Genomic DNA, 10,683 nt, shown 5'->3' with positions numbered 1-10,683 from the left:
CTATACATGTGTACAAAACTCACAGAACCATTTGCCAAAAAAAAATTACAATTTGACTTTATGACAAATTAAAAAATAAAATTTAAAACAATCTGAAGAATATATTTTTTTCATATATTAGGGACTCTTTTACTCTTATTTGAAAAACTATCAAGGGGCGCCTGGGTGGCTCATTCAGTTAAACATCCAATTTCAACTCAGGTCATGACCTCGCAGTCTATGAGTTTGAGCCCCTCATTGGGCTCTGTGCTGACAGCTCAGAGTCTAGAGCCTGCTTCGGATTCTGTGTCTCCCTCTCTCTCTTCCCCTTCCTTGCTCATCCTCTGTCTCTCTCTGACTCAAAATAAAAACATTTTTTAAAAAATTTTAATAAAAAAAGAAAAAAAGAAAAACTATCAAGTAAAAATGATTATCACATTTTAGTTCACTCTTCTTCTAAGCATATAGTATTTCCAAGACCACTAGGGAATGAAAAACACAAATAATGGCTTAGAAAATTCAAGACAACATATTTCAGAGAAACATTTGTTAACCTAAATGATCTTAATCCTCCTATTTCTTTTGCCTGACTGGGCTGGAAAACAGTGCTTTGATGTTTACATGTAATTATATCTCCAGTGACAAAATAAAGAAGTGAAATGGTAATTCAAACAATGTGAGTAATTTTAAAAAAAATAGGTTTAAACAGGGCACTTTACTGACTTCAGTCTCCAGCTGTTGAACCTTTGTCACATTAGATGGTTTGGTCAACTTATGGGTTCCTTCTCAGAGACAAAATTAAGTCAGAAAGATAAGGCAGGACTCAAGGAATCAAGCTGTCTACACTTTGTACAGTGCAATAAGATTTCAAACAGGTTGGCTTGTGACACAGATCTCTCCCTGGGGATATCATCACATCCACCCAGGCCATAGCACTCATTCCAATGGAGATGAGAAGGAAATTCCTCCAGCAACTGTCATCTGGGGTGGGGGTGGGGGGTGGGGGCAACTCAGGCATAATCAAACCAGACTTCTTAATGGCTCCACTCCACAGCTGGAGGTCTGTTAGCAAAACTTAATGAGACCTTTTGTGCCAGGGACTCCTGTCTCAAAGGGCAGAATGAATATGAGGTATTTTTATGTGACTTTTTCCCCTGGTCTTAAAATAATGATTTCTGAGATCCTTCCTTCTGATTTGGGAGAAAACTATGCTAACCACCAATTGGTGTCATGAAAATTTGCTCTTCAGCTACCAGCTCCAGGATGTTGCTTCTACACCCAGAAAAGCCAACCAAACCCCAGGGATTCAGGCTAGGGTATTCTCTCTTCTCCTTTCTCATTTCCAGTCAGATCCCCAGTCCTGTGAATTCTATTCCTCTAACATCTCCAAAATCCAATTTCTCTGCTCTATCTTCACTGTCATTTTTTCCATTAAACTTTCATAACTACTCACTTGGATCACTGAAATGCTTTTCCTCTTTTATTTTCTATGTCATAGTTTAAATTGCAGCAAACCCCAGTGGCTCAGTCAGTTGAGCATCTGATTCTTAATTTTGGCTCAGGTCACGATCCCAGGGTCCTGGGATCCAGTCCCGTGTCACGCTCTGCACTGAGCATGGAGTCTGCTTGAGATTCTCTCTCTCTGTCTCCCTCTGCCCCTCCCATATATAATATATATATTATATAATATATATTATATATATTTTTTTAAAATTACATATATATGTAAATAAATAAAATAAATTGTAACAAATGATATGCCTAAAATGTACCCTTTTGATGTTACTCTCTTTCCTAAATATATTAATTTTCTTTCCATTGTAGAAAAAATAAAATCTAAGTTCCCCACTGAATATTAGGTGAGAGTATTTAAAGACCTGGTTCTTGCCCACACCTCCATATTTACCCACCACCATTCCCTTAGGGATCCTGTATCCAAATACTTCAAACTACTGAGCTCAGGACACTTTCCATCCTCCTCTTGTTTTAGTACATATTTTTTGTTCTTTACTTGTAGCACCTCCTTTTCATTGTTTTACTTTCCACCTTATTCATCTTTCAAATGCAAAACAGCCATCATCTCCTGCGGAAAACCAAACTTTAACATCACTTGATTAGTGATGTGCCCACCCAATTCATCCTGCAGTACATTACCAATATCAGATTGAACTGTCCTTTTCTTTGTGTTTCATATTTGTATCCTCACTATCCTAGGATCACATGTGACATGTGCTAGATATTCAGTAAATACTTGCTGGTTGAATAAGAAAAACTTGAAAAGGCCAAATGACTAAATAAATGAATAACTATTAGTCATTATTAATATCCCCAATTACTTTCTCAAAGCCAGAGTTTTGGCACATCAGATATAGGATCACATAAATATTTACAATGAATAAAAGTTTCAAATTATAAAATGGCAGTTTATAATAAACCTTGTTTGTGCTTTATTTACCATTCTTTCTTCTTATCCAAAAATCAACATAGTCTACAAAAGATTTATTATGCATTTATCACTGTGGCAAGTATCCTTTTGGGAGAAATAGTAGAAAAATACATTGCTCCTACCTGCAAAGACACTATAATTCATTTAAATTCCTAATTATTTTAAACGACTGTCAAGTTGATCTCTGCATATCTACATGTGACTAAAAGGCTGCCCCATATGCAAATTCTACTGAAATCTGATGCTTTTCTTCTTCTAAAAGTAATCAATAATCACAGGGTATTTGGAATTCTATTTTCTTCACGCCCCCTGCCAAAACAAATTCACATCAAGAGGGCAGGGGGCCATGCTTAGAGATGTAAAAGATTCATGTTTTCTTGTGAGAGGATACCACAAGCAGGAAGAATAGTGGCTTCAGTGAAAGTATGGCTCAAGCTGGTAGGCATTGATTAAATATCTTTGATTTGAGAAGAAAGAACGAGATGTTGTCAGTGTTGAAAAGCTAACTGTAAGCCTTCCAGGAATTTTCAAATTTGTCAAAGTATAAGCTGCAGTGAAGGTTTAGTGTTGGTAATAGAATCCCAAATTTGATTGTGTGCCTGCATTAGAAACACCAACAACGCTTTGTTATTAAAAATTAAATATTAGAGATGAGTTTCGAGAGATTCTTATTTATGAGTCTGAAGGACAAGATTAATATGGGTTTTGCATCAACTGGAGGAGTTGTGAAGGCCACAAACCTCTATCAGGCCCAGTAAAACAGACTGCCAAATACGAAGGCAAAGGCAAAAGAAAAAGGACAGCACCATTGCCCCACTGCCCCTAATCCACAAACACCCTCTCGTTCTCTCTCACACTCTGTCCCTGACCTGCATGCCCAGAGAGCACAATACAGCCTTAACCAGCCTCAAGAACATCACTGGGGCAACATCTGGTTTCCTCAGGCTTTGATGCAAATGAGTTGGTGATAAATTTCCTTAATGGAGTGACTTCAGAACAGAAAAATAAGATAGAACTGTTTGGTTATTTTAATCTGAGATGTTAAGAAATGGAGGGTTGTATCAATGGACAAGCTTTGCCTCCCTAACCTACTTCTATCCTTCTCACATCTCATGTTCTTGGTCTTCAGTCACTGAAGTCTGACTCAGAATCACTTGGCAGTGTCAATACCAATCCAGGAAACAGGAATTCAACCCCAAATCAAGCCTCTTACAATAAAACCTCTTAGACTCAGCTTTCTTATCAAAGAATATTAATAGTTTTTACTTCACAGTGTTATTGTAAATATTAGCTCTGATAAAATAGGAAAACTGCTTACCATAGTGTCATAGACAATATTCAATAAATTCTACTTGTTATTATCTTCTAAACATTAAACTACTAAAGAATATAAATAAGAATAAGGGGTAAAAAGTCATCATAGAAGGACAGCTTCCAAAGAAATATTTTCCTAACTTGAGTGACAGGATTTGAAAATCCAAAGAGAAGATTACTGTGTCAAAAGAGATAAAGGAGAATCATAGTGGCAAGAGTTGATTTTACTATTCAAGCTCTAAGTTGAGACATTTGTTTGAATCTTTTTGTTTTTATTAAAAGCAGGTCAGACAGAGAAAGACAAATATACAATTTCACCTCTATGTGGAATCTAAAACACAAAACAAATGAACACACAAACAAAACAGAAACAGACTCATAAACACAGAGAACAAAATGGTGGTTGCTAGAGGGGGAGAGGGCTGGGAGGATGGGCAAAATATGTGAAGGGGGTTAAGAGGTACAGACTTCCAGTTATAAAATAAATAAGTCATGAGGATAAAAAGTACACTATAGGGAACATAGTCAATAATATTGTAATAACATTGTATGGTGACAGATGGTAGCTACACTTATGGTGAACACTGCATAATGTATACAATTGTCAAATTACTATGTTGTATGCATGAAACTAATATAACATTGTATGTCAAGTGTACTGCCATACAAAAGAGAAAAATAAACAAAGGAAAGACTTAGTCAAGCTAATTCATATAAAAGCAAGTGGATGTTACTATAAAAATATGAGTGATCTCACAGGAATTTAAGGCAGGGATCAAAGAACAACCAGACTTTTTCATGAGAAAAGGAGATTGAAAAAAGACACAAAATCTTTCTGTCTTCTCCCTTCCCCTGCCCCACTGGTCAACCTCCTTTCCTTACTCCACTGGCTTAATTACCCATGTACTTTACTGTCTTATGCATATCGCATCCAGCCAACCACACTCTGATCTCTAACCAGCCTTTTTCTACATGACAATTTGCCTGCTTCTGGTCTTACCTGCTGTCTTAATTCCTCACATAATCAGGTCTAGATTTATGAGAAAATAAAATTAATTAATTAATTAATAGGAAAATAATCAGATTGGTTTAAGATCAGCTCATTTTTCAACCCACATCACACCTGTAAGAGGCTGCTAACTAGGAGGTCATCATATGAAACTTGAGCCATATTCTTTTTTGGAGTTTCTAGTAAAGCATGGATGTATCCCAAGGACAAGAGTATGGACTCCGGAGTCAAATGCTCTGGGATCAGATCCTGGGTCCAGAATTTGTGAGTTGTGTGACCTATGTTGAGTCACAGAACCTCTCTGTTCCTTCATCTGTTCACAGGGTAGTTTTAAGGATCCAAATGAGTAATACGGAGCAAATGTTTATGAGTGCCTGACACACATAGGCAAGTGTTAGACATTGTCTTTTTTAGCAGATATTGATATCATGAAGCATTCATTTTAAATTGAATTCCCATTATTTGCTTTACATGTTGCCCCAGCCACTTTCTGATGACTTTGCTTTCCCATGTACCCACACAGCAGGGATAAAATCTACTGTTCAGAGGCTAGAAGGAATGGTATAATTAAAAGAAAGTTTTCTGTTATCATTATGTAGCACAGTGCCCTCCTGGTGTAATATACAAGACTCTAATGAAGTTGGTTCAAGTGAGTCTGCATCTCTGAGCCTGCTCAGCTAGGGGACACTGTGTCTGAAGAGTAATTATGCAAGGTAGGATCTCAGCTTTTAAATTGCAGCACATCCCCATGCAAATCCAAATGTGGTGTATACGCTGGCCCCAGGTGAATATTCCTCCAGTGAAATTTTATCTTACTTGTATTGTTTTTTTACATAAAACCTTTGTTTTCATGACTTAAGGTCAATTACTCCACCTATAACACCATAAACAAACTCTCTGAGATTGAAATATCAATTTCCATATGACGTTACTTTTTTTTGTTTTGTTTTTCCAAATATTTTTACAGATCACCGGAATTCCACAACTTCTAGCTGCTCTAACTCAGCTCTATGGCCAAATCTTTATCACTATTCCACCTCCTCTCTTCTTTACTTTATTCTTTCTTATATCATATTTTATTACATTAACTACACATGTATAGTACTTTAGTCCAATTTATTTCCATTTGATGAAATTTGGAAGAGCATCTCTGAGTCAGATTCCTAAGTCCCTAAATCACTGGCCATTTCATAGATGGGTTGATTCCCCACTCCATCTCCTGAAACTCCTTTTCACCATTAACTGTATATAAGGGTAAGGTTTGGTTGAAGCAAAATTTGCCCACTGCTGCAGTGTCAATGCTAGGACAATTGTCATGGATCTTAGTGGCAGTGTATCTGAGGAGGTATGACTGGATGAGCATCCTATAACCAGATTAATTCATTTGATTTCCTTACAGTTTCCAAAATATATGGGTGTTTAGTAAATGCTTGTTTACTTGACCCATTGAAAATTTATCACAGAAATAGCATAGCTACAGAAAGTTTTAGGTGAAGGAATAAAACCACTTGGGAAACGATGACCCAGACTGTGGCCAGTGCCCTGCTCCAGATCAGCAGGAAATAAACTCATTACATGTTTGTGGATGCTTTGCTAGTGGTTTTCATGTCACAGAGTCTCACCAAAGAGAATAAGGATAAAGAAAATGACTGGCATTTGGGCCAATAAATAAAATTTCTTCAACCTTTTATTTCCGGGATAATGCCAGCTGGTTGATTTCTTGAGCTTAAAATGGAAACTTTTAAAATGTTTATTTTTGGGAAGCCTGGGTGACTCAGTTGGTTAAGTGTCCAACTTCAGCTCAGGTCATGATCTTGTGGTCTGTGAGTGGGAACCCCATGTCAGGCTCTGTGTTGATAGCTCAGAGCCTGGAACATGCTTCAGATTCTGTGTCTCCCTCTCTCTGCCTCTCCCGAACTCATGTTCTGTCTCTCTCTGTCCCTCAAAAATGAATAAAATGTTTAAAAATTTTTATTGTTTATTTTAATCAAAAGAAAGGCCACATTTGGCTACCAAACAGTCCAAAATTTAACTGCATAGAGCCTATAATCACAAAAGGCAACTGATGAAATGGACAACTCAATGGGAAATGAGAAATATTTGACAGAAACTGAGCTGTATCTTGCATACTCACTTGTCTTGTAACTTTAAGCAACTCTCCTAGCCTTCCTGTGTTTTTTCACATCATTTGCAAATGGAGTTAAAAAAAATTCTGCTTCTATATGTCTTGGGTTCATTTTTATAATACAGAAGGATGATAGAAACAAATGAATTGAATGTTATTCTTAATATATCCAAAATATCTCACTGAATGACTTTGAAACAATTTTTCCATTTCCATCCTGACATATTATCATACTCTGTGGACCCACTCTTCTTCCAGCCTGAATTTGTATTATCTACTAACAATGAACCAGCATACTTACCCTGAGTCTCCACCTACACACACACACACACACACACACACACACACACCACATTTATACTAGGATGCTAAAGTATTCATGAAAGCCCTCTGAGAGTTTTTAAGGGAACTTTTTTACTTAATATAAAAGAAGTATTGGGGCGCCTGGGTGGCTCGGTCGGTTAAGCGTCCGACTTCGGCTCAGGTCATGATCTCGCGGTCTGTGAGTTCGAGCCCCGCGTCAGCCTCTGTGCTGACAGCTCAGAGCCTGGAGCCTGTTTCAGATTCTGTGTCTCCCTCTCTCTGACCCTCCCCCATTCATGCTCTGTCTCTCTCTGTCTCAAAAATAAATAAACGTTAAAAAATTTAAAAAAAAGAAGTAATTGAAGGGCATTTCTTATACCTAGGATTTCTTATGCCTAGGAGAAAGCATTTTTCACCTTGCAGGTATTCAGTGGGAAAATACTAAATTCAATTATTATTAAAACCTAGATCTAAATAATGAAATTAAATCTATTTCAAAAGGAATAGACTGGTAATTTCTGTGGTGCATGGAAAGAAAAGAAACATTATTGAGGAAACACCTCATACTTGACATTTCTTACCTCATTTAATCTCTACTACAACCTTGTAAAATGAGGGTATTTACACCCATAGTACAGATAAAAATGGCTAGACTCCAAGAGATAACTGGTAAGAGGATAAATCAATTCCAAACCCAGATATGGGTGATATCTCCCAGGCTTTGTTTGCAGCATCATTCACATCCAGCAAAGGTGGGGATGTATTCAGCACACTCTAGGATGATTTGTAGTTGATGTAAGGAGTTGGATTGAAATTATTTCTAAAACCATGATTTCCAAATCTGACTGTCATTGGTGATACATAGAGAATGTCTTAAAAACAGAGATGCCTCCAGCCCATGCCTGGTGTTTGTGATGCAATAAATCTAGGAGATTACTTAGAAATTTGTATCTTCAGAGTTCTGATGCAAAACCAAGTTTTCAAACTATTGTTCTTAGCAAATTCCAATACAATAACTTCGGCCATCAAACATTGTTTTGTGGGGGGCAGTGGTAACTAATCTGAAATAAGTTCTGTTTAATAAGAAATATGTGTAGCTGATTATAGCAATCTGCCAATGAAACAAAAGTCATTCATCTTATTCCAATGTGTTTCATTTGCTATGTTCTTTCCAAAGACTCAGACTCCCAACTTGAGACAACTATCTTGTAAATGCTGTGGCTTTAAGAGAAGATCTAAGAAAAGGTACAAATAACCCATTATAGAGATTATAATGCTAAGTGCAATAAGTTAGAGAAAGACAAATACCATATGATTTCACTTATATGTGAAATCTAAGCAACATAACAAATAAGCAGAAGGGATGAGAGAGAGAGGCAAACCAAGAAACAGATGCTTAATTATAGAGAACAAAGTGATGGTTCCCAGAGGGGAATGTTGGGGGCAGGGAATGGGCTAAATAGGTAATGGGGATCAAGGAAGGCACTTGTTGTGATGAGCACCTGGTGTTGTATGTAAGTATTAAATCACTATATTATACACCTGAAACTAATATTATACTATATATTAACTAATGAACTAAAATAAAATCTTAAAAAGTCAAAAAAATGAAAACAGGAAACTCCTCACTTAAGAAGAAACAACCAACATCTCGGGCAGAGTACTCTGATTTAACTGATGTTGTCTTGCTCATCTCTGAGAAACTACCACAGTCATAAATAAAGGAGCTTCAAGAGGAGACCACTGGTGTTGCCCCATTTTTATTTGACATCTCATGACATAATCTGCACACTCTATGCTTTGAATTAGTGCTACAGGTCCCCTTCAGTTGTGGAAGAAGCCCAAAGATGGATAGAAGGCAAGTATATTGGAGATTTCCTGAAGTAGACACCTTTAAACAGAAGGAAACCATTTCATATCCAGAGAGCTGGGGATGGGGTCACACTCAAATCATCATGCCCAGCTGCATTCACTTAACTCTTTGAATATTAGTTCACCACATTGTCTCATACATATCTAAGAGAGCAGCTCCAGAACATCATCTATATTACCCCTGCATTCCCCTTTCTTAGGCTTCCCTGTCCTCCTTCTCCCCCTTCAGGAGCTTTCTCATTGCTCCCTTTACATCTTTGTTCCTCAGAGTATAGATAAGGGGGTTGACACTGGGAGTGACGATGGTGTAGAAGAGGGTGAGGAACTTGCCTTGGTCTTGGGAGTAGCTATTGGCTGGCTGCAGGTACATGTAGATGATGGTTCCATAGAAAAGAGAGACCACCGTTAGGTGAGAAGAGCAGGTGTTGAAAGCTTTCTTGCACCCTGCTGCTGATTTGATCCTAAGCACAGTGGCAGAAATCATGCCATAGGAGATGAGGATCAGGGAGAGGGGCACCAGGAGAAGGGCAACACCCAGGACAAAGGCAAATGCTTCCACCAACATGGTGTCTTCACAGGACATGGCAATAAGAGCAGGCATCTCGCACAGAAAGTGGTCCACTTTGTGGCTCCCACATCGGGAGAGTTGCATTGTCTGGGGACACATGACAAAGGAATTTAGAAAGCCACAGAACCAGGACACAATCACCAATTGCAGGCAGAGATGTGGGTGCATGACCACAGTGTAGTGCAGGGGCCGGCAGACGGCCACATAGCGGTCATAAGACATGACAGCCAGGAGAACACACTCGGTTGAGCCCAACACCATGTAGATATAGAGCTGGGCCACACAGCCTTGGTAGGTGATGGTCTTCTCTGGACCCCAAAGGTTCCACAGCAGCTGGGGAGCAATGCTGGTTGTAAAGCAGAGGTCCAAGAAAGAAAGGTTCCCAAGAAAGAAGTACATGGGAGTGTGGAGCCTGGTGTCCATGATTGATAAGAAAATGATGGCACTATTGCCCACAAGGGCCAGGATGTAGAAGACCAAGACAAAAGCAAAGAGAATTACCTCCAGTTGAGGTCGATCAGAAAAGCCCACCAAGATGAATGCTTGTTGGTAACTGTCATTGTCTCTTCCCATAATCTTCACCAGCTCTATGGAAACACACAAGAAAGTATTGGATAAGATAGCAAATGGAGACTGTGCCCAGCACTCTCCAACTTCCATGTGTAGATCCATGAAGTTAGGAGACTCATTTGCCCTTTAACATTTTTTTATCATATACTTATTGATAGCTATTGTATGCAAAGCAGTATGTCTGATTATCCTGGAGAGTAGATGGATTAACTCAGAAGTTGCTCTCCTTGGTGAATAATGTTTGTAAATAATGAGAAGGGAGAAGGTAAAAGTTCTCTAAAAGATTTGTTAAAAAGCTCAGTGTTTTGCAAATTATTTCCAATTGATCAGGGAAGCCCTATAGCAGAGTTTATATTATAGAACACAGTTGTACCTGAGAGGTTTTGTTTTGGTTTGGTTTGGTTTGGTTGTTTTTCAAATAACAAATAATAATTTTACATGATGTATATTAAGCAAAATATGTTTCGAGTAGAGAAAGTAGTACATGCACAGACACA

At 38.1% G+C, this 10,683-nt stretch overlaps 1 protein-coding gene across 1 annotated transcript; it reads right to left on the bottom strand.

Annotated features, from left to right (window-relative positions):
- Window positions 1–9,244: 9,244 nt before the first annotated feature.
- On the bottom strand, window positions 9,245–10,192 carry LOC121016628 (putative olfactory receptor 2W6). The gene has a single exon (XM_040454328.1). The coding sequence runs from the start codon at window positions 10,187–10,189 to the stop codon at window positions 9,245–9,247; it is 945 nt and encodes a 314-aa protein (XP_040310262.1). The 5' UTR covers window positions 10,190–10,192.
- Between the last annotated feature and the right edge of the window lie 491 nt (window positions 10,193–10,683).

The sequence above is a fragment of the Herpailurus yagouaroundi genome, unplaced genomic scaffold (assembly GCF_014898765.1).
Source record: "Herpailurus yagouaroundi ecotype Mexico unplaced genomic scaffold, PumYag 212, whole genome shotgun sequence".
Taxonomy (NCBI): domain Eukaryota; kingdom Metazoa; phylum Chordata; class Mammalia; order Carnivora; family Felidae; genus Herpailurus; species Herpailurus yagouaroundi.
This window is presented reverse-complemented; position numbering and strand designations above follow the sequence as displayed.